This window comes from Ovis aries, chromosome 2 (assembly GCF_016772045.2).
Source record: "Ovis aries strain OAR_USU_Benz2616 breed Rambouillet chromosome 2, ARS-UI_Ramb_v3.0, whole genome shotgun sequence".
In the NCBI taxonomy this organism is placed as follows: Eukaryota; Metazoa; Chordata; class Mammalia; order Artiodactyla; family Bovidae; genus Ovis; species Ovis aries.
This window is the reverse complement of record NC_056055.1, coordinates 52395308-52418723: the sequence shown is the minus strand read 5'-3', so window position 1 is coordinate 52418723 and position 23416 is coordinate 52395308. Positions and strand designations below refer to the sequence as shown.

General features: G+C 49.5%; 1 protein-coding gene and 1 pseudogene across 1 annotated transcript; both read left to right on the top strand.

Moving 5' to 3' along the window:
• Nucleotides 1-706: 706 nt before the first annotated feature.
• Nucleotides 707-1519, top strand: LOC101111253 (small ribosomal subunit protein eS6-like; annotated as a pseudogene).
• A 2505-nt stretch (nt 1520-4024) lies between these two features.
• On the top strand, nt 4025-23170 carry GLIPR2 (GLI pathogenesis related 2). Its single transcript, XM_015093150.3, has 5 exons — nt 4025-4111; nt 13657-13765; nt 14114-14217; nt 16071-16148; nt 22727-23170. Exons 1-5 carry the CDS (start codon nt 4099-4101, stop codon nt 22885-22887), a joined length of 465 nt encoding a protein of 154 aa, XP_014948636.1. The 5' UTR covers nt 4025-4098; the 3' UTR covers nt 22888-23170.
• Nucleotides 23171-23416: the final 246 nt, after the last annotated feature.

Sequence of the window (23416 nt, the reverse complement as noted above, 5' to 3'; positions counted from 1 at the left end):
GAGGCGTAGCAAGGGATCAAGAAAGATTCTGGATTGGTTGAATATTTATCCCCAAGAGACTAAAGTAGATGTGACAGTTTCCATCAATTTGCAAGTTTAAGTTTTCTACCATCAGCGGAATTTGAGGTAGATCTATACAGTGACCTTTTTACATATCTAAACTGTTACTGTGAAATATTACCCACACACAAATAAGTGATGTTTAAAGGAGGCTTTAGTTATCATCTTATTTAATTAAAAAAAAAAAAAAACTCTGAGTTAGGTATTACTGTCATTTCAAGCACCTGGATGAGAATCCCAGTCAGTGGACAGCAGAGCTGGAACATGGACATGGGCCACGTGACTTCAAGGCCATGCCCCAGGCTCTTAACCAAGTATTCTTAATTGCCATTCATCTCTTAACACTTCCTTTGACTTCGCCTTTCAGTCCTCTGGGAGGGACTTTTTTCATTTCAAAAATTATCAGTTAATCTTTAGTTAAATTTTAGTTTTATTACATTGTGTTCAGAAAATTTAACTGGATAGTTTCTACTTTGGGGAATGTCTTGTGGTTTACTTTAGGGCCTAATATTTGGTCAACCTTTGTATTTGTTCCATAGAAATTTGAAAATAATGTTATCAAATATAAATGGTCTTATTTGCCTGGCACAGGGGAGGAAGTAAAGAGGACAGTGCCCAGTCTTCCTTAAAAATCAACCCTTGGGGTCTCTTTATCGTGGCGCCTCGGAGGCTGTCAGCCGCTTCACAATGAAGCTGAACATCTCTTTCCCGGCCACTGGCTGCCACAAGCTCATTGAAGTGGACGATGAACGAAAACTTTGTATCTTCTACAAGAAGCGTATGGCCACAGAAGTTGCTGCTGACTCTGGGTGAAGAATGGAAGGGTTATGTGGTCTGAATTAGTGGCGGGAACGACAAGCAGGGTTTCCCCATGAAGCAGGGTGTCTTGACCCATGGCCGAGTTCGTCTGCTTCTGAGTAAGGGGCATTCCTGTTACAGACCAAGGAGGACTGGAGAGAGAAAGCGCAAATCTGTGCGGGGTTGCATTGTGGATGCCAATCTGAGTGTTCTCAATTTGGTCATCGTGAAAAAAGGGGAGAAGGATATTCCTGGACTCACTGATACTACAGTGCCTCGTCGCCTGGGTCCCAAAAGAGCTAGCAGAATCTGCAAACTTTTCAATCTCTCTAAAGAAGATGATGTCCGCCAGTATGTTGTGTGAAAGCCCCTAAACAAAGACGGTAAGAAACCTAGGACTAAAGCACCCAAGATTCAGCATCTCGTGACTCCCCGAGTTCTGCAACACAAACGAAGAAACAGCGTACTAAGAAAAATAAAGAAGAGGCTGCAGAATATGCTAAACTTTTGGCCAAGAGAATGAAGGAGGCCAAAGAAAAACGGCAGGAGCAGATCGCCAAGAGACGGAGGCTGTCCTCCCTGAGAGCTTCTACTTCCAAGTCTGAGTCCAGTCAAAAATGAGGTGTTCTGAGAGTGACAAAGCAGACCAGACACCAAAAAAAAAAAAAATCAACCCTTATTAACAAGTCAGTCTGCTTCAGTGCCCAGTTAAAAAATCTTAAAATTAGCTTCTTTCAGTTAGGGTTTACTGAATCCCTTCCCCCATAAGGAGTTACTCTGGGGAATCTCACCCAGGCTGCATCTTTATTTCCCTGCTTGTCTCACACAGGGGTGGGGCCATAAGTGAAGCCAAGTCTCTTTAGTGCCAGGTGTGTACTGACCACTGCCCCAAGGCCAGAAGAGGTCAGGACCTGTGGAAGTTGAAGGGACCCATACACCCTAAGGGAAGAATAGGATTTGAATGGGCAGAGATGGGCCAGCAGACCAGACTGAACAAATAGCCCAAGGAAGGCAAGAAGGTGAGGAATCTCTGAACATGTTTGGGGAATATCAGAAAGTCTGTTGTTGTTCAGCCACTAAGTTATGTCCGATTCTTTGCCACCCCATGGACTGCAACACACCAGGCTTTCCTGTCCTTCACCATCTCCTGGAGTTTGTGCAGACTCATATCCGTTGAGTTGGTGATGGCATTCAACCATCTCATCTTCTGTCCCCCCTTCTCCTCTTGCCCTCAGTCTTTCCCAGCATCAGGGTCTTTTCAAATGAGTCAGCTCTTTGCATCAGTTGGCCAAAGTATTAGAATATCAGCTTCAGCATCAGTCCTTCCAATGATAATTCAGGGTTAATTTCCTTTAGGATTGGCTGGTTGGATCTCCTTGCTGTCCAATTCAGCTCAGTTCAGTCGCTCAATGGTGTCCATCTCTTTGTGACCCTATGGACTGCAGCATGCCAGGCCTCCCTATTCATCACTAACTCCCGTAGTTTACCCAAACTCATGTCCATTGAGTTGTGATGCCATCCAACAATCTCATCCTGTCATTCCCTTCTTCTCCTGCCTTCAATCTTTCCCAGCATCAGGGTCTTTTCAAATGAGTCAGCTTTTCGAATCAGGTGGCCAAAGTATTGGAATTTCAGCTTCAACATCAGTCCTTCCAATGAACACTCAGGACTGATCACCTTTAGGATGGACTGGTTGGATCTCCTTGTAGTCCAAGGGACTCTCAAGAGTCTCCTCCAACACCGCAGTTCAAAAGCATCAATTCTTCGGTGCTCAGCTTTCTTTACAGTCCAACTCTCACATCCATACATGACTACTGGAAAAACCATAGCTTTGGCTACTCGGACCTTTGTCAGTAAGATAATGTCTCTTCTTTTTAATATGCTGTCTAGGTTTGTCATGGAGAAGGCAATGGCACCCCACTCCATTACTCTTGCCTTGAAAATCCCATGGACAGAGGAGCTTGGTGGGCTGCAGTCCATGGGGTCACTAAGAGTCGGACACAACTGAGCAACTTCACTTTCACTTTCATGCACTGGAGAAGGAAATGGCACCCCACTCCAGTGTTCTTGCCTGGAGAATCCCAGGGACGGGGGAGTCTGGTGGGCTGCCGTCTCGGGGGTCCTGCAGAGTCGGACACAACTGAAGCGACTTAGCAGCAGCAGCAGCAGCAGGTTTGTCATAGCTTTTCCTCCAAGGAGCAAGCGTCTTTTAATTTCATGGCTGCAGTCACCATCCGCAGTGATTTTGGAGCCCAAGAAAATAAAATCTGCCAATATTTCCACTTTTCCCCTATCTATTTGCCATGAAGTAATAGGACCGGATGCCATGATCTTAATTTTTTTAGTTTGAATAATTCCCTCGCAGTCCAGTAGTTGGGAATCTGCGGTTTGGACCCTGCCATGGGCTGGGTTTGATCCCTGGTCTGGGAACTAAGAATCTGCAAGCCACTCGGTGAGGGCCCCCAACCCCCGACCTCATAAGTCTAATTTGACTGGAGCATGGGATGAAGTTAGGAAGCTGAGGAGACAGGTCTGCCGCCAGACTTCAGGAGTGGGGGGTTTGACTTGATCTGACAGGCAACGAGGGACAAGAGGACAGGGGACAGAGCGAGACTGCAGAAGCCTCCCTGGGACTGCCACGCGGGGAAGGGGAGTGTTGGGAAGTGCCCAGCTCCAACCCAGACCCGCACCAGAGGGTGTGTGCTGCGGAGAGGACAAGACGTACATCGGAGTACGGGGCCTTAGGGGTTTGTGGGGGCCAGGCCGCTACAGGGAGAGCACCAAGCCCCTCGTGATGCGGGTCGGAACCGTCCCTCACTCCCCGACAATAGCCCTGCGGAACCCTTAGCGTATCTGTCTCTGAGCATCTACCAACTGTGTAGAAGGCACGGGCTTCCCTCCTCACCCCCATTCGGTTTCCGGAGAGGGGCAGCTCGGGGCCAGTAGCCTGGGCTCCCGTCCGCACTTGGAGAGCTTTGAGCGGCCCCAGGCGGGCAAGTTTCTCCGGGGTCGGAGAGAGGCCCGCGCGGTGCCGGGGCGCGGTGCCTCCTCCAGGCAGCCGGCGGGATGGCCCCTGGCAACTCCTCCTGCAGCTGCCGCTGCCTTATAAGGCGGGGGCCGGGCGGCGCCGGGGGAGGGGCTGTAGCCGCCGGGCCTCCTCCTCCTCAGCTCTGAACCGCGCCGGGCCGGGAGGGAGCGCAGCGCAGCGCAGCGGGAGCGGAGCAGCGCGCCGAGCCTGCCATGGGCAAATCAGGTGAGCCCGCCGGGCCAGTAGAACTGGGGTGCGGTGATGGTTTGGGGCTCCGAGGTCCTCGCTGTCACTCTTTCCGAAGCTGGCTGGATCCCCAGGGGGAGTGGGTCGACCGCCTCCGCCGGGGCGACGCGGCTCCTGCCGCGCTGTGGGACCGCAGGGTGCGGGATGGAGGGGCTCACAGAGCTGGCAGTTTCCGGGGCAGCCAGGAAGCCGAGGTGGCCGTCGGGCCACCGGGAGAGAGGGAGCGAAGGCGAGACAGAGGGAGGGTCCTCCTGTCTGCGAGCCAGAGATTGCGTCAGGGAGGTCTTCCAGGCGCTGATGGGATTAGCGCTGAGTCCGGCCAAGGCGTGGCTTTTGCTTTGTTTCAGGACAGGGTTAGAGTTGGAAAAAGCCACAGAACTGTGACAGCATCTCTTGATGCAAAGCAGCTTGCCCGGACCAACCCTGCGAAAGACAGCTCTGAGCATCCTTTTCTTCTGACATTGTGCCTTCTCCTCTAAGCACCCCCTCCCACCCCGTGCCAGACTCAGGCTACACAGGAGTACACACAACGGCTTCCCCCTTCTCTGACCTGTCAGCTGCCCATCCTCACCACGGTGGCTGCCACGGTGAACTTTCTAAAACCCAGATCTCCTCTTGTTATTCCCGAACAACTTCCATCCCATAGTGTGCAGGTGAAAGAGTACACAATCTTCAGCTCCACCGTGGGGCTCTCAGGGAGCTGCCATCACCCCTTTCTTGCCTCTGCACTCAGCTTTGGCACTGGATCCTTCCCCTGAGTTCCCCTTCCCAGCGTTCACCACCACCACCACCAGCACTTCGGCTCTCCCACTTCGGTGAAATTGAAAATCCTCCCCATCCTTCCAGGCTCAAAACCTAGACTAGTACCGCACCCCAGTTCCTGACCTGGTGTCTTCTTCCTTGCAGCCGTCCCGGCTATCAGGTTGGGACTTTACCCAGCCAAAGACCTGCTTCCCACCAACTCCTCACTTCTGACAGCCAGAAGCCATGTCTATCTCAGCATAGTTCATGCCTCACAGGAGGCTTTTGAATGAACAGATTTTGAACAGAGTTCAAAAGCCCCACTTCATGGAAAGTTGAGGTTGTCAGCCTCAGATGGTGGATCTCTTCCTGAATCTGTCCTCTACTTCTGAGGTACCAATGTTGGAGTAAGTGACTTTCTCTGGCATTGGGCCTAGCCTGCCTTATCTGTAGTGGCAGCTCTGGCTTTCAGCCCCGGCCCTGCTAACCACTTGCTGTGTGATCTTGAGCAAAGCCCTTTCCTTCTCTGTGCCTGTTTCCTCATTTATACAAAGAAAATGGCCGGTATCATCCCCAGGGTCTTTTGCAGACTGGAAAGGTAGCATAGTTATTATGCAGTTAAAGGACAGGCTAGTGGGGTGTGGGGGAAAGCATGGCAGATGTGAGAGGGCCCTTTGAAATCCCTATTTGGGAAATTAGTCCCTTTCTCTACAGATTAGGAGAAAGTCCACAAATTATCTAAAGCTACATGCTAATCAGTTGTTTCTGGCTTCTTTCCTAAGAAACAGTTTTCCAGAACTGCTGAATGCCCATTTTTCTCTGTTCATCCATCTGTCTCTCCCTTCCTCCATCTTTCCTTCCTTCCCTTGTTCTTCCCTTCCATCATTTGTCACCTCTGTATCAACCTGTGGACCTAGTGCTGCAGAGGGCATGGCCCCTGTCTTTAGGAGTGTTTGGGTGGATTATGAAATGCATCAGAAAGCTAGTTGGGGGAAAGACAGGCACTACACTCTAGCAAGAGGTGGAAAGTGATCCATGCCACAAGACAGGTGCAGGTGAAGAGCAGTGGGAGCTTGTGGTGGGGTGGGGGTGGGGAGTGGATCTCTTTCCCAAGCATCCAGTGAAGATTCTTGGAAGAGGTGGTCAGACTCTTTGAGTGTCTTGGAACTTTGGACCTTCTCCATGAGACCTGGGGGGGGGACTGAAAGGTGTTGATCTAAAAGCTGTGGGACCAGAATTGTTCCAGGGTGGAGGGTGGATCAGATGGAGAGAGAGTGGAGGTAGGGGTCAGGGAGAAACTATTGCAGTTACTCAAGCAAGAGATAACAGAAACATCTAAGGGACTGGAGAAGAAGCAGGGATAGATTTTTTTTTTTTTTCCAAATGTAGTAAAGATTTTATCAACTCAGCAGCTTCACTTAAGCATTAAATGAACATAAAATATTTTACTGACAAGTTAGAATTCACTTATGAAAGGGGAGATGACATTCACGGAGGTCTACTCTTCTAGTCTAAGGAGTGAGAGATTTATTTCAAAGTTATACAAATAAGCAACAAAGAAATGAAATTTCTAGAAGCAGTAGTGGTATCAAATTAGCAAAAACAAAATGAATAGAATGTTAAAATTTTAGACAGGAAACCTACATATAAAAAAATTCTATTTCTAAAATTGGGAAATAAGGCTATAGGTCCTACATGACTACATAAAAAGTGACTAGACATGCAGATGTCCTAAAGAAGGACCTGCAGGAAGTGAATAGGAGACTATATTTCTTTTTGGTGAAAGTGAAAGTGAAAGTGAAGTCACTCAGTCGTGTCCGACTCTTTGCGACCCCATGGACTGTAGCCTATCAGGCTCCTCCATCCATGGGATTCTCCAGGCAGGAATACTGGAGTGGGTTGCCATTTCCTTCTCCAGGGGGTGGATTTTCAAGATGGTAGCCTCAAGCAGACTTGGTGACTAACTTGTGAATAAGAAAGAAAGGTCAGTGGTGTGAGTCTGGGTGCAGGAAGGTGATGACACCTTCTAGAACTGGAGATGCAGAGTCTCCAGGATGGTGGCAGAAAGCAAGTTAGAGCCGGTTCAGGCAGTTTCCGCCTCCTTCCCGTCGTTAACCTCCACAGACCTGGGGAACTTCCAGAATACTGGCCCTTAGCCACATGCATTCTACTCATGTCCTTCCAAAGACTCTGAGCCCCCTGGATAGTATCCTGCTCCCCTAAGGATCCCCAAGAGAAAATTGCTTTTCTGGGTTACACAGGCCCAAACTTGTCATTCCAGGCCACCAGCCTGAGACTGTCTGTGCCCAAAGGACAGGCAGCATCACAGACGTGCATCCACAGAGGGGCTCTTTGTGGTTCCATAAAGACCTTCGTAAGGAGCTTGCCTCTTCTGGGCCTCAGTTTCCTCATCACTGCACAGGAGCCCATCTCTTTTTAATCTTTAACCTCAGATATACAGCAGAACTACTGGGGTAGTAGGCATTGCTGGAAAAGTGTCTCAACCAACACAGCTTAAATTCTGGAAGTCCAGTGTTCAGAGACTCCTAGGTCCAGCCCCTGGCCCGCATCTTCCTGCTGGGCTTCAGTTTGCAGCTGAGCAGAGAAAGGCAACAGTCTGGGGCTCAGTGGAAGCCTCTAATACTGTCCCTAATAACAGCGATTGCCAATTATTCAGCTCCTATTGTGTGACAGGCTTGAAGCTGGGTGTTTCATATGTGTTATCAACTTTTGTAACAGCCTGTGAGGCCCTTATTATCAGCTGAATGGATTTACAGAGGTTGAGTACTTTGCCCAAGCTCACACCCTGAACAAACAGATTTGCACCAGGTTCTCTGACTTCCCAGCTGGGTGCTGACCTGTCTGCCACACTGATCATTTGTCACCCTGCTCCTCAGCCTGGACTCCAGCCCTGAAGGACAGCCACACACTCTCTATCGCTAAGAATCTTACTGTCCCTCGATCCACATCTCCCAGCCCAAGGTCATCAGAGCAAAAAGACCTCCAGGGACCAAATTATCCAGGAATTTTCTACAGAGCAGGGCTTTCACACCTCTCCAGGGGAAGGCTGCATGGGCAGGTTAGTCCCCACAGTTCTGTTTTCATCTGTTGATTCTAAAGAAAGGTTCAAAAAAGGGTTTCCCTGCTTTGAAGCTATTTTGAAAACCACAGATGTTAGGCTTCCTTCTCACACAGATGAGGAAACAGGGCAGCATGATGGCAGGCAGGTCTGGGTGGCGGCGGGCAGGACTGGAGAGAGACCGCCTCTCTGCTGGCAAAACAAGCACTGTCCCTGCCCTGCCTCCTTCAGTTCTTCCGTGACCATCATCCGCCCACACAGGGGCAGCCTAAGGCATACCCTGTCATTCTTGCTTAGGGACAGAAAGAAGTATGTAAGGTGGAAAGTGTGTGAGATCCAGGGCAAGGGAGGGACATTCTTGGATCTGACTCCAGTGTGGATTCACCATGGGACCTCGGGCAAGTCACATGTCCTCCCAAAGACCAAAATTTCCTTGTCTTAATGAGAAGAAATCTGTCCTCAGGCTTCCTCAGTGCTGGTATGAGAATCTCATTCATCTGTTCTTGTACTCACTTTTTCACTCAGTAAGTACCTGAGCTCAGAGGTACTGAAAAAGGTCATCAAAGACCAAGTTAAATACCAGCAGCCCTGCTCCCATTAAAATCAGGGAGGGGAGTTTCCCCCAAAGCCAGGAGGCTAATGGATCTCTGCCCAACAGTAATGATTTATAGGTGACATTTAGTTGAATTATAGTTTGTTCACTTTGTTCCAGATCTGATCTAAAGCATTTACAAAGATTGATTTATTTAATTCTCACAACCCTGTGAGGTAGATACTGTTATCCCCATTTTGTGTATGGAAGAAATGAGGTACAGAGTGATTTAGCAACTTTACCAAGATCACACAGCTAATAAAAGGCAGGGCTGGGAATTGCCTCTTGAATGTCCTGGAACCCAGGCTGAAAAAGCTACCCATCTGGAACTCATTCTTTTTATTTTTTTTTAATCAGCTTTTTATTCTTTCCTTCCTGATAAACTAGCAAAACCAGCTTTGCCCCAAAAGCTTTCTAGCCTCTTGCCAGGGGACAGAAGGGGCCTGTTCATAATTCCTGCTCTGGCCCCTGCCTGTCCTGGGCCTCTTTGTTGGGGAGTTGGGAGAGGGCTGAGAAATGAGTCAGCTGGGCTCTGGGAGGCCAGAAGAGGACGAATGCTGAGGGAGGGGCCTGTTTCAGCCAACAGTTGTGAGGGAGGAGGGGCACGGACCTCCTCAGAGTCTTTATTCCATAGTTAGAAGCTCTGCCCTAAGGACCTTTGAGAGCCCCTAGTCCAGCCCTACCCAAGACGCCTTTGTCTTCCACCTAGCAGAGACGCCCTGGCCTGCCCCCTCCCCTCGGCCACAGGAGCCAGGCCCAGGCAGCCCCTTCCAGCAGCACTGACCTCAAGCCCCAGTTGTGCCCCCTGGAGCTTCTTCTCCAGAGCCCTTGGCTTTCCTCTGGGACGACTCGGGCAGGTCTGTCTACAAAGGGCTTAGCACAGAGGAGGTTCTTGAGAAATCTTAGTTCTTTTCTTCTCTTCTCTCTTCCTCCTCTTTGAGGAAGGCAGATTTGAAGGCAGCTGTCAACCTCATGGGTCTGGTGGCCCTCTTTTCTCAGTGATTTCCTCTGTCTGGTGACCCTTGAAGTGGGCTGGGGTTCAGGGCAGGGTTCCCCTCCTCTTGGGCCTACCCCTAGACCATCTGTGGGAACGTGGACAGAGTATGTTCTTGAGCCTGTTTCCTCATCCAAAATATGGGCACAATGGTGAAAGCTCCAGCAAAGGTGATGAAAAGTAAATCAGATGATGCCCAGGCCTGGCACCCAGAAATGGTTGGCCAACAAGCAAAAGGAAGGCCTTCCCTCATTCCAGGCCGGTACCCTGAGGCTGCATGACCTCTCTGAGCCTCAGTTTGCAAGCGTGTGTGCTCAGGCACATCTGACTCTTTGTGACTCCCTGGACTATAGCCCACCAGGCTCCTCTGTCCATGGGATTCTCCAGGCAGGAATACTGGAGTGGGTTGCCATGCCCTCCTCCAGGGGATCTTCCCAACCCAGGGATTGAACCCATGTCTCCTGCGGTTCCTGCATTGGCACATGGGCTTTTTTTTTTTTTTTTTTACTACTAAGCCACCTGAGAATGCTCTTTTGCCCTCCTACAAAATGAAGCCATAACCCTCCCTCCCCCATCGTGGGGTGACTCTGAGGTCTCTCCTTGCCTGATGCGGGGCTGGGTGGGTTTTCTTTGACACCTCTTTTTTCTGGTGTTTATCTGTCCTCAGGTCTTTCTACAGAAGGGGGTGAGTCTCTTGCTGGGTGTGGTCATTGGGAGGTATCTTGCCTCCCTGGGGCTGGGTTCTGCTCAGAGGAGCCACCTGAGCTGGGACTGGCTGCTGCGGTGGGAGGGAACCCCTGTGTCAGCCAGGGGTATGGTTATAGGGCCCCAAGGCTTTCCAGTCAGTGACAGGGAGAGAGGGCGACCCTGCTGACCCCTTCCTAGAAACCCTGGTGCTGGAACTTTCACTTTTTGTTTCAGTACTTCCCACATTCTGGGAATGCTGTGACCTAGTTTTTAGCAGCCTTATATGTCCCTCTCTGCCAAGGAGACTTCAGGGCCTGAGCAGTCCAGGGTCCATTGTATCACATAGGGCTATCTTTAAACTGGCTTTGCCTTAGTGACCCCCCCATTCCCCTTAACTCCACTTCTTTCTCACAGCACAATTTATTCCAGACCCCTGCAATCCTGGTTCTTTCTGCACCTTTGCCTCCTCCTCACCTCTTCCAGGGAGCCTTCCCTGATACATCTGTGGTCACCGTGGCCTGCCTGGTACACAGGAGCTGGAAGGGACTTCAGGATGGGCCTAGCCAGGCCTGTCACTCAGAGCCCCTTTGCCACTCTGTGTGTACCCACACTCGCCCTTGCATGCACACACACACTGAACTCCTGCAAGTCTGGGTTCAGTCAGTCATCTTGCCTCCTCACCCTCACCCTCAGGATTGGAAGTGACTTAAAAGTCATCTGACCGGGCCTCCATTGCCTGAATTCCTCTGAGAGGAATTGTATGCCCCCAGTGCTGGAGAGCTCACTACCATGTGAGGTAGCACTTTCAGTCTTTGGAAAGCTTTGCTGGAGACAGAGATCTTTCTTAGGCTGAGCTGAAATCTGTCATCCTGACTTTCTACCCACTGTTCCCAACTTTGCCCTGTGGGGCCCCAGAATTCAGCAGGGTCCTGTCCTACATCTTCCAAAGTATGATCTTCTCCAGTTCTTGCTACCATCCCTTATGAGACCACATATCCAGCCCCTTCTTCACCTCATCACCACCTCTGTACACACTTCAGACTGTCATTGACTCTAATGGAAGGTGGGGGCTGGGCCAGGTGAAGAATTGCAGCTGGACGCTGGCTTGTGCAGGGCAAGCAGCACATCACCCAGGAGCCCATGGGTTTCTGGCCACCATGCCACCCTGCTGACTCCTTAGCGTCCTGTTAGTGAGGCTCCAGTGTGGTCCCCATGAGTTGCTGTGATTCTTGCCACTTCCACCTGAGATATTCTTTAAAAGCCTCTGTGACTCCATTATCCAGAGTAACATGTGAAACCCCAATTTTTTTTTAATATTTATTTATTTGGCTGTGCTGAGTCTTAGTTGTGACACATGAGATCTTTAGTTGTGACATGTGGGTTCTAGTTCCCTGACCACTGCACATTGGGAGTGCCGAGTCTTAGCCACTAGGGAAGTCCCCCAAAATCTTTTTTTTTAATTCTGGTAAAAATCACATGACACAGAATTCACCGTCTTAACCACTTTTTAGTAAAGTGTGTTCACAGTGTTGTAAAGCAGATCTCCAGGACTTTTTCATCTTGCAGATCTGAAACCCTGTACTCATTCAACAGCACCTTCCCTCTCGGCGGGTCTCTCGGCCACAGAGGCCTGAGGACTTCAGGTGGTAGCTCCCCCCTCTGCCTTATGACCCATTACCATGGCCATGGTTTTCCCCTCCATGCCTTGGTCACAGCATCTCCCCATCTCTGCCTGTCAATCCAGACCGCCCAGATCCTGGCGTTTGGCATCCTTTTCCCGCCCTGTCCCACTCCCCATTACTATGACTGGACCCCACCAGACTGCCCCACCAGTCCCCAGAGTGTGGAGGTTGTGACCACTTGCCCACCACTGGCATGGCCTGCAGTTTCCTTCCCTCTCCTGGTCAGTGTCTAGCCCAAAGCTCCGAAGGGCAAGCCCTGGGTCTTCTTCCCTCAAGTCCCCTAGCGACCCAATGGGATTCAATCTGAAGGCCCAGGAGACCTGAGGGAGGGGAAGAGGACCCCTGCTGGTTCATCTCCACGGCCTGTGGGGGACAAGACCGCAGAGGAGAAAGGTGGCTGGTGATGGTGACTCGGGCCAGTGGATGGAGAGGTGCTTCTCTCATCCTCTGGTTTACACCCTCTGCCCACAGCAGGCTTCAGGGACAGGCTCCTGCCAGAGGGGACTAGCTCAGTTCTGTGGACCCCCTGTGGCCCTCACACATAACTCAACCATTTCTATGGTGATGGCAGGGGGTCCTCCCAGATTCCTAAGGCTGAGGTCAGCAACCTTCAGAGTCTTAGCCTGGCCAGCTCCTATTCAGACATCTGTGAGGCCTCAAATCAGGCCAAACCATGTTAGGCTGCTTTTCTCCTAGTTCCTCTTGAACTGTGCTCACCTGCACCTTGACCCTGCCACACTGTTGGCTGTTGTTTTCAAGACTCTCTCCCTTCTGGGTATGAGCTTTTCGAGGGAAGGACATAGCTAACTTGTCCAAACCTCTGGCATATTGTATGGGACTTGGCACAGAGGACATACTCAGAGAGCAGATGAACAGATAGATGAGTTGGGGTTGGATGGATGATAGATGGGTGATTGGATGCTGCTGCTTACATCATGAATCCATAGGTGGATGGATGAGTGATGGATGGAGGATGTGGGATAGATGAAGTTCCATTTGAGATTCAAATTGATAAGACCTCTGTCCACTACTGACCTGGCCTACCTTTGACTTCACCACTTCTCTTCTCCCAGTTCCAGCCCCCTTGGCTTTGCCGCTTCTGGGGTTGTGACCCAGTTGGGCACACCTTCCTTCACTGCTGAGGCCAGCTGGTCACACCACAGCATTCTTTCCCCACACTCCCCCCTCTCTCCACTTCCTGATGCTGTCCTGCCCTGGTCAGTCCGCCTCTCTCCATCTGTCCCTCTGTCTTGGGGCAGTGCAGGTACCCCTGCACTCCAGCCAGGCCTAGGCCTGTTCTCTCTGAGCTCCCATCTCCAGCCCTTCCCAGTCCTCCCGTAGTATGCACCATAGGTCCCATCTGAGATATCCAGTCTCCTTCACACATTTTCTTTCAGATGTCCTGCTCTTCCCTGTCCAGTACCCCTCTCTCCATCTGCTCTGTGCCTCCAGCCCATCCTCCACTCAGCAGCCAGCAGGGTCTTCCAGAAACAGAGGTCTCCTTAGCTCACCCCCTTTCCCCCAGTCAGTCACTTCCCATTGCCATGAATAAAGACCCAGATTCCTTACATGCCCCATGGGGCCCTAAATAGTTCTGGGGGTGTTGGTGTGCAGAGATTGGGGCAGCAAGCCTGGCCCTGTGGCCTCAGGTCTGAGCTGGGCCGTGCTCTGAAGCCTGCAGGGTACTTTCCTACTTCCCGTGGCTCTTTTCTCCTCACTGAGATGGTCTCCATCTTGAACTCGTTGCAGCCTCCAAGCAGTTTAACGACGAGGTCCTGAAGGCCCACAATGAGTACCGGAAGCAGCATGGTGTCCCCCCACTGAAGCTCTGCAAGAAGCTCAACCGGGAGGCTCAGCAGTGAGTGCCCCCCAGTGCCCAAGGCCCTTCATGGTGCTGCCGCTGCTGCAGTCATGGATGGGCGCTAGGATGCAGGAGAGATGTGGGCTTGGGGGGCAAACACAGCCATGCTTGACTAGCCCCTCTGCCATTTACCTAGGCGGGTCCCATGTTCCTCTGAGCCTTAGTTTGCTCCTCTGTAGAGTGGAACTGGAGCAGGGGCTTAGAAGCAATGCAGGTGTGATGCTCCTGATTGCCTCCACGAGCCCAGGGCAGGGACGGAAGCTCAGCCACACTAGGTTAGGGCTCCTACTTTTGAGGCTTCCCTAGGCTGTACGCGCTCTAAGGAAGCACCGTGGACTCCTGCAGGTATTCAGAGGCCCTGGCCAGCACGAGGATCCTCAAGCACAGCCCAGAGTCCAGTCGTGGCCAGTGTGGAGAGAACTTGGCATGGGCATCCTACGATCAGACAGGTGGGTCACTCCTCAGCCCCCCACCCACTGCCTGAGCTGGGCCTGGGGCATCCAGTGTTCAGGCTCCTCCTGGCCCCAGTGCCCTCACAGTGCCACCACGATGCCACTACCTGCCCAGAAAGGGAAAAGAACCCCAGAGCTCTCTGTCTGCCCCCAGGGGCTGACTGCAGTTCACCACAAGGGCTCCAGTGGCCAGCTCAGGGCCAGGCTTGTGCGGAGTGCCAGGGACACAGAGATGAGTCAGACTGCCTGCCCCCGCACCTTCTTCAGAAGAACTCCCTGCTGAGAGTGGGGGCGGGGGAAGGACCGTTTGTGTGCTGCGCCTCAGCCTGACCCTGTGGGCACTGCAGCACCCCCAGTTACGGAAGAATTTTACTTTCCTCACGTTCTTCTAAAAGTCTTTTCAGTGCTTGTGTATTAACTGTTTTCATGAGAAAAGTGCAATAGAGCTTTTTTCCATGTTGGACAAAGTAATAATAATGAGAAAGGCAATTCCTCACCCAAGGTCACAGCCTGGATGGTGATCCCACCACACTGACCAAACATTGTGGAGCTTCCTGGCTCTGATAGGGCTGGCGTGGCTTTTTAGGAAAAATGCTGGAGAGAGCCACCTCGCGCTCTGACTGGCTCCCTCCCCTGCAGGAGAATGACTGTTCCCTCCCTGGCCTCACATTCCTGGGGGTTCCCCAGGGATTCCCTGGACAGCCTCTATGTTTCCAGGCAGAGCTCTCCATGAGAAGCAAGAAGCGAGAAGCAGAAGCGAGAAGCGAAGCGTGGGCCTGCCCCTGAGGAGGGTGGAGCCCGAGGCCCACAGACCCTCCCCAGACTCAGGCTGTGGGCCTGGATGGGAAGAAGGGAAGGGGGCCGGAAAGAGCCAGCAGGAGATGAGACTCCCTCCCAGCCTCACGATGGCTCCCCGTGGAGCCTTGAGCAAGTCTGCTACCCTCCCTGGCCCCAGTGTCCCCATCCCTACAGAGAGGGGTTAGGTGGGTGGTCTCTAGGGCAGCAGTTCCCCATCCTGGCTGCACCCTGGGATCTTCTGTGGTGCTTTTAAAAAGTATAGTGCCTGATCTCTCCTCCAAAGACACTGATACAATCAGTATCAGGCATCAGTAATTTTGAAAATCTTCCCACTGCTCTCAGAGGCCCTGCCACTCCAGGTGTGGTCCATGGATCAGCCACAGCACCTGGAAATGTGTTAGCAGTGCAGACAGACTCAAGGCTCTACCTAGATCTGCCAGAGTCCGAAGCTGCATTTTAACAAGAGTGATTCATGCACTTGTTAAAGTTCAAGACTTACTGCCCTGAGGCCCAAGGCTCCTAGCCCTCTGGCCCTGAGTTCAACTGCTCCCAGGGGAATGCTATGACCAGTGGATGCTCCAGGACCTCTCCTTCTGGCAGAGGAAGAGGTCTGCAGCAGAGACCCTGACCCACCAGCCCAATTACACTTCCTCCTGTGGATGTTTCAGGAGCAAGAGTTGCGGTGGGATGAGGGCAGAGTCTCCCGAAAGCTCACAGCATTGTTAGAAGCCCTTGGAGTATGCTGCATTCAGCCCTGTTGTATAGAGGCCCAGAACTGGGCAGGCCTTGCCCAGGATTGCACAGCGAATTAGTGGCAGGACAGGGACACAGATGCAGGCCCCCTGACCTCAGGTCAGGGCTGTTCCCAACCCCCAAGAAAGCCCTCCCTTCAGCCTGGATGTGCTCACGGGCAAGAGTCCCCATGTCAGCCCATTGGTGCTTCATGAAATGTCTAACTGAGGGATGAGTGCTTTGGAGCTAATGGGAGATGGAAGGAATAGGGAGTTGGTTAATTATGCTGCTGAGTTGTCAGCAGTGTCTTTTCCTTACAGGAAAGGAGGTGGCTGATAGATGGTACAGTGAGATCAAGAACTACAACTTTCAGCAGCCTGGCTTCACCTCTGGGACAGGTGAGTGATGTGGACACAGCAGTGACCTGGCCCGGAGTAGGGTTGCAGTCTGGGTCTGACTTCAGAGGAACTAACCCCCTAAAAATCAATCACTTTCCTTCTGTTTTACTTCTTCCATATTTCTCTGGTTTGACTTTCCCCAGAGGGCAAAACCATCCACACCTCTTTGAAAACAGACACACACACACATACACACACACACACACACACACGTGCGTACGTACATACACACACCCCTCCATCCAAGAGCACCCAAGCTGCCGGTTCCTGCCCCAGCAGCTCAGCATTCTTCAGGTGACTGGGGTGTGGCATGAAGAGGCTGTGGACTGTAAAAGCTGCTGAGTGTGTCTTTTCAGGAGTGGTGCCTCAGCACTTGTCATCGGTCATCCCACTTCTGGGCCTGCTCTCCAGGAGCCAGAGTATTCTAAGACCTTCTCTGTCCATGCTGCTTTTCTGATTAAACTGCCAGTGGCTTCCTGGGGCCATCAGGAAAACTGAGCCACTGACTCTTCCCCTGGTCTTAACACCCTCCTCCCTCCTGCCCTCAAATCCTCCCCCCGCCCCATACCCACTCCTCACAACCTCCCAAGTATTCTCCCTTCTCCTTTACACACTAGTTTGTGGTTCAGGTGAGCTTGGAATGCAGAGATTTTGGGATCTAGTCTCAGCTCTGGCACTATGAGTTGCATGAACTTGGGTCAGCGCCGTCCTTCCCTGTCCCCAAGGGAGAGACACAAGGTAGTGGCCTTTATGGGACATTCTGAGAGCTGGGATTTAGATTCAGGGAGCCGGCCATGGGACCATCCAGACTTTCCCATGGACCTCCCATGTGAGCAGCGAATGGTTAGCCTACCAAAGCCCTGGTTAGCCGCTCTGGGTTCCCCCTACCCCTCACAGGCCTCACCAGGCTCGTCTTTCCTCAGAACTGTCTCACGTCCACCCAGGGCCCAGGATGGTTTCGAAGGAGCTGGGAGTTTCTCTGACCAGAAGACACCAGAGGAACTGAACAGAGGATTCTCTGTCCATCCCGCTATTCCTCTACCCCACCCCATCCCACCCATGGGTGGAGACACTTACAGCCTCCCACCCTCTGCAGGACTCTTCAGAAGCAGGAAGTGACATGTTCTCAGAGCCAGTCACCATTTCCTGTGGTTTGTGCTCACCCTTTGGGGCAGCGGTTCTTGCAATCGTGTGGGTAGAGGTAGCAGCATCTGAACCGAGGCATTTCCTATCAGTCCTATGGGGCAGGACCAGGAGGCTGCAGCCAGGCCCTGGGAGAGAACTGCTGGTTCTGTGGTAATTAGATTTGAGAGGTGAAGCAGAAACAATGACAACCTCCTACCAGTGATTAACAATGTGTAGGCAGAACCTGGCCTTCTTTTCATAAAGATCAATGTCCAGAAGATGTTTTATTTCATCCTGTGAGCAAGATTCACGAGCAATCACACATGTGTCAGAGCAAGTTATTGGTGTTGCTCGTGTGTACACGCCACTTGATAGTACATGGCTCCACGGCCATGTAACCTGCAATACCTTTTGGAGCTGGAGCTTTATTCCACCCATTTTGCAGAGGAGGAAGCTGAGGCCCAGAAAGAGGAAAAGACTTTTTACCTTCTATCTTCAATTTGATGCTTTTTCCATGGTCCCTGCTGCAAGGTAGGAATCTCTCAAGTGTCAGAGCTGGGGATTGGTCTCAGCTTTCCATGATCACTGACTCTCTGTCTTGTCTGTTATCCTACATCTCCCACCCCTCAAGAGGAAAAGCCTAGAGCCAACAGCCCCTACTCCATCCCAGGCACCAGTGGGCAGTGCCTGGGGTCACACAGAGCCTGACCCTTGGACAGGAGCACAGCTTTGGCTGGTGATAGAAGCAGGGGTTTTGCAAGACTCTTAAAAATGCGCAGGCCTGTCCCCCTTGCATCAGCCACCCCTAGAGCTGCTTCTCACTGCATCATGGCTCAGGGAGTCCCTGACCTGGGCCCATGTTGTAGGTGAAAGAGCCTTCAAAATATCCCTGACCCCACCCCACCCCTACCCAGGTCAAAGTCTTGTGATGAAGGACACAATTCTGTTTCTACTGAGAGAAACAGCTTCTTGCAGTTCCTTTATTTTGGGCCTTTTTTTTTTTTTTAATGCATAGGCTTGCTGACTTAATCTGAATAAGTAATACGTATATATGACATGAGATTTGCAAGCTGTATAAGGTGGAAAGTCTTCCTTCCATCCCTGGCTTCCAGTGCTTTGCCTCCCAACCAGTAATACCAGATTCTGTGTATCCTATAGAGTCATTCAAACCAACATTTGTGGTTTTTCCTTTTTTTATTCTCTGGTGTCAGGTAGATGATCTCTTTCACACTTGCTTTCTTCACACAGCAGATTGACAGAGATTGTATCATATCAATTGGGAAAGAGCTTTCTGTTTTATTCTCTTGCAAGGATATACTGTAACTTATTTAATGTGTTTTTCAGATGTATATTCTGGAAAGTTTGGGTTCATAGCAGGAAAGAGGATGTGATCCTTTTAGAAAAAAAAGAAAAAGAAGGAAGCTGTTAGTAATTTAGGGTTAGAAACCAGTGTGTATCTGATGGTTGCTAAGGAAGTTGTGTCCTCTAATTCATCTCTAAATACCCAGGCTTAATTATCCGTGTGCAGACTGAAACCTCTGAAGTCAGAGGAAAGATGATTGAGTTTTATCTGTTTGGAAAAGGCTTCCACGGACATTCATACTGCTGGTGTGCATGTGGCGTCTGTAATCATTTTCTTGGCAACCAGTGGATAAATGACAGCTCTTCCTTGTCTGGATGATGGAGACAGTGGGTAGGTCAGTGGCCAAAGCATGTGGTCTCTTGGAGAAAAGTTTTGTGGGCAAAAGGGTGTGGGCCTTAATGAAAAGACAGTCCATAGAAGCAGTGACACCTGGCAAAGCTGCTGAAGAGCTGGAGATGAAAGAAATGTGATTAAAAGTTTAAGGACCAAGGATGAATTGGAAAATAGTGCTTCCTCTTTTCTGAGGTGAGACTCAGGGTGTATTGAGCAACAGTTAACATGACCTTAAGGGTAAATGGTCAGGATGCATAACTGTAGTTAATGTTTGTTTCCTTTTAATTCTTGCTTTGATTAGATCACAGCAGCCCTGAAGGTTAGTGTTTATGTTTGGTTGTTTTCATAAAGAATTTAGTAATCACAAATCTTTTAGAGATGTAGACAAAGAAATAATGCCTAAATTTTAAAATTATAAAAATGGGGACTTCCTTGCTGGTCCAGTGGCTAAGATTCTGAGCTCCCAATGCAAAGGGCCCAGGTTCCCTGTTCAGGCAACTGGATCCCACATGTTCCAACTAAGACCCAGTGAAGCCAAATAAAAATAATAAATAAAATTTTTTAAATTATAAAAATAGAGTTCATCTATAGGAGAAAAACAGTTTAATCAATGAATGTTTATTTAGTCCTTACCAAATACAAGACACAATGGGAAACTTTGTCTCTTCCCTGACTGGAAGAGTGTGGATACCAGCCCTGTCTCCTTCCTTCCTTTCTTTATTTCATTTTGTGGTGAAATACACTTAAAATAAATTTACCATTTTAACCCTGTTTTATAATTTTTTTTAATTTTATTTATTTTGTTTTTGGCTGTGGTGTGTCTTCCTTGCTGCACGGGCCTTTCTCTAGTTGCAGCGAGCGGGGGCTACGCTCCAGCTGTGATACACAGGTTTCTCATTACAGTGGCTTCTCTTGTTGTGGAGCACAGGCTCAACGCTTGTGGTGCACGGGCTTAGTTGCTCCAAGGCATGTGGGATCTTTCCTGACCAGGGATCAAACCCACGTCTCCTGCGTTGGCAGGAGGATTCTTTACCACTGAGCCACCAGGGAAGCTCCATTGTAACCATTTTTGAGCACACGGTTCACTGGAATGAAGTGCACGCATATTGTTGTGCAGCTGTCACCACCGTGCACCTCCTGAACATTGTCATCATTCCGAGTGAAACTCTGAACCCGTTAAACAATAACACCTATCCCTTCCTACCACCCCCTGCCCAAGCCGTGGTAACGACTATTCTACTTTTCTCCACAAATCTGACTATTCTACTCATTTTGTTTATCCATGGGCAGTTGTTTTCTTTCCCCCTTTTAGCTATTATGAATAATATGAACATTGGTGTGCAAATATTTGAATCCCTGCTTTTTGTTCTTTTGGGTGTATGCCTAGAAGTGGAATTACTGGATCATATGGTAATTCTGTATTTAATTATTTTAGGAACTGCCATACTGTCTCCCGCGGTCACTGCACCATTTTACATTCTCATCAGCAAAGCAAAAGGGTTCTAATTTCTCCCCATCAGCCCCATCAACAAGTAACATTTGTTATTTTTTTTAAAATAATATCCATCTTAATGAGTATAAAGTGGTTACCCTCTTTCTTAACCACCCAGTGGGGAGCTTAGCTACTCTGATTACAATTTTCCTCCTTCTTCCTTCCCTCTGTCTCTTCTTTCTTCATCAGATATTAATTAAGTATCTACTGTGTACCAAGCCCACTGGTCAAGAAGACAAATATGGTGCCTGCTCTCAAAGAGGAAACATAATCTCTTTAGGGTTGTTTTTAGAAAATGAATGCCATACTGTGACATGGAAGTAAATATCCCACAGACCTGTCAAATGATCTCTCTGAATCTTCAGCAGTAAAGGTGAAAAGGATGAACTCCTGATCTCTGCTCCCAGGAGACGAGAATTTATGATCATTGAGCAAAGAGTACATTATAGCATCAGTTCTTTGACCCCAAAACAAGAGCAGGGTTAGAAGCTAAGCTATGTTAGCAGCTGGAAAAGACCAGTGAGTGCGGGGCAGGCAGCCTGAGCAGTGGGAGAATGATGCCGGGAGGCTTCAGCAGCCACAGAAGCATCTGGAGGGGCCAGCAATAGCTTGAGAAGGAACTTAGCTATGTGGCTCAGAGCAGAGGGAACTGAAGGAGGCTCTAACTTGTCTGGGTCTCAAAGAGCTCAAAACATACAAGGCCTGCACTTCCCGTGATGGCAGAACTTATTCCAAGTTGGTTCTTCCATATGCCTTTCATTCATTCATTCCATTTATTCATTCCACAAAGTTTTATTTCACATTCCATGTGTCAGGCTGTGCCAGGTACTGCACATACTTTGATAAATAAATCAGTTTGGTTCCTGCCCATATGGGGCTCATAGCCTAGTGAAGGGGCCAAGTGCTTAGCAAGTAATCAAGCAAATATATCACTGCAAATGGTAAGAATGCTGTGAGGGGGAACCAGTACAGTAAGGCCGTCTTGAGAGGGAGGTGTTCAGGAAATGAGAGTGATTGCGAAAGGCCTCTCTGAACAAGTGACATCTGGGCCAAGACCTAAGGGATAAGAAAACACTGGTCATCAGACGAGCATTGCATACAGTGGCCAGTGCGTGCAAGGGCTCCATAGTAAGAAATAACTAGATGTGTTCAAGGGATGGAAAGGGGGCCACTGGACCAAAGCATTCATTTTGATTTTAGGTGCAACTAGAAGCAATGGAAGGATTTTTAAGTAGAGAAGTAAACAGATATGATCTATGTTTCAAAATGATCACTCTGGCTACATCAGTGGAAAATAAATTGAGGAAGCAAGGGTGGATGCTGGAGAGTCAGGCGAAGGCTATTGCAGTGATCCAAGAGAGAAAAGTTCATGCTTAAGACCATGGTTTTGGGAATGAAAGGACTAGAGATGTATTTTGAAGTTATGATTCTTCAGGATTGAATGAGTGTTTGGGGAAATGACAGTGAAGGAGGAATGCAGAGCAACCCTGAGGATTGTGTGCACAGAGGTACTGGTCATGGAAATGGGAGAGACCAAAATTAAGAGTGAGGTTTGGGTAGGTTAAATTTGAGATGCCTGTGAGTCATCCCAGTGGAAATGTCAAGTAAGTAGTTGTGTTTGGAACACAGAGGAGAGATTTGGGCTAGACAAAGATATTTGGGAGCCAAGGAAAGATGAAATTGTGTGAAGAGGGCAACAGGAAAAGAGAGCCCAGGATTGAACCTTGGGAAATGCAGGTCCTCCAATATTCACAAGTGAGATGCAAGAGGAGGAGGAAGAGAGTGATGCGGGGTGAATGCCAAGAGAGGAAACCAAAAGAGGAGAGTCCTTTGAAAGGGGCAGGAATCTATTCTATTAATGTTCCTGAGATGAGTAAGATGAGGACAACCAGTGACCACTGGGAAGGAACACAGAGATAGTTGGTGACCTTGAAAGTGTGGTTTGGGGCGAGGGGTGGAAGTAGGTGCCAAGTAGGGTGACCTTCTAATTGTTGAGGTCACTGGGCTTTGCCATAATCTCTAGGAGACCATGAAACTTTTGAGCATTGAATAGTGAGATGAGTAGGGTCTATTTGGCTGATTGAGAGGACCCAATGTGTTCGAAAATTAGTCAGTGTCTTGTATCTCCTTCTTCTGATTGGCAGTTGAAGATCAAGCTTCCCCCCGCATGGCAGAATGGTACAGGAGTTCAAGAGTCCCTTGGAACACCATTCTCCAGGCTTTGCTAACTAGCCTGTTTCCCTCTCCCCATGCCTGTTCCTACAGGACACTTCACAGCCATGGTATGGAAGAATACAAAGAAGATGGGAGTGGGGAAGGCGTCTGCAAGTGACGGGTCCTCTTTTGTGGTGGCCAGATACTTCCCAGCAGGAAATGTCGTCAACCAAGGCTTCTTTGAGGAAAATGTCCTGCCTCCAAAGAAGTAATTTGTCCAGTGGAATGGGAAGGTGGCAGACTTAAGAACTTGGATATGAAGTGCCTAGAACAACAAAACTCAGCTGGGTGTCTGTCCCTGTGGGTGTGTGTGCTGTGTGTGTGATGCTGAGTCTCTTGCACACGCACTTGGTTAGACAGTTGTGCATAAAATCATTCTCATCAAAGAAATGAGCATACAAAGCCTTTATCTCAATGATTCCCTGGGCTGCAATTATTTGGACTTTGAGGGGAAAAACTCAATTTTTAAACTTTAAAAAAATTTTTTAAAGCAAACTTTTTTTGTACCTTCTTACTTATATCCATCCCTAATCCCTGGACTTTCTGTATTCCAACTGTTTGTGATGCTGAGAAAGTGAAGTTCATCTTATGGGACCTTCATGCATTGTAATCTACTTTTGGTAGATATTTAAGAATATTAAATCCTCATTTAAATGTGACAAAAATACAGCTTTAAACATGTAAATACAAAGCGGTTTCCATCCGAAATACAGGGTAGGCAGGGACTCCATTTCATGGAAT

What these genes read in the sequence shown, in the direction of transcription:
- GLIPR2 (XM_015093150.3), top strand. An exon ending in CTCAACCGGGAGGCTCAGCA is followed by an intron (nt 13,766 to 14,113) that starts GTGAGTGCCCCC and finishes GGACTCCTGCAG; the next exon opens with GTATTCAGAGGCCCTGGCCA. An exon ending in GGCATCCTACGATCAGACAG is followed by an intron (nt 14,218 to 16,070) that starts GTGGGTCACTCC and finishes TTTTCCTTACAG; the next exon opens with GAAAGGAGGTGGCTGATAGA.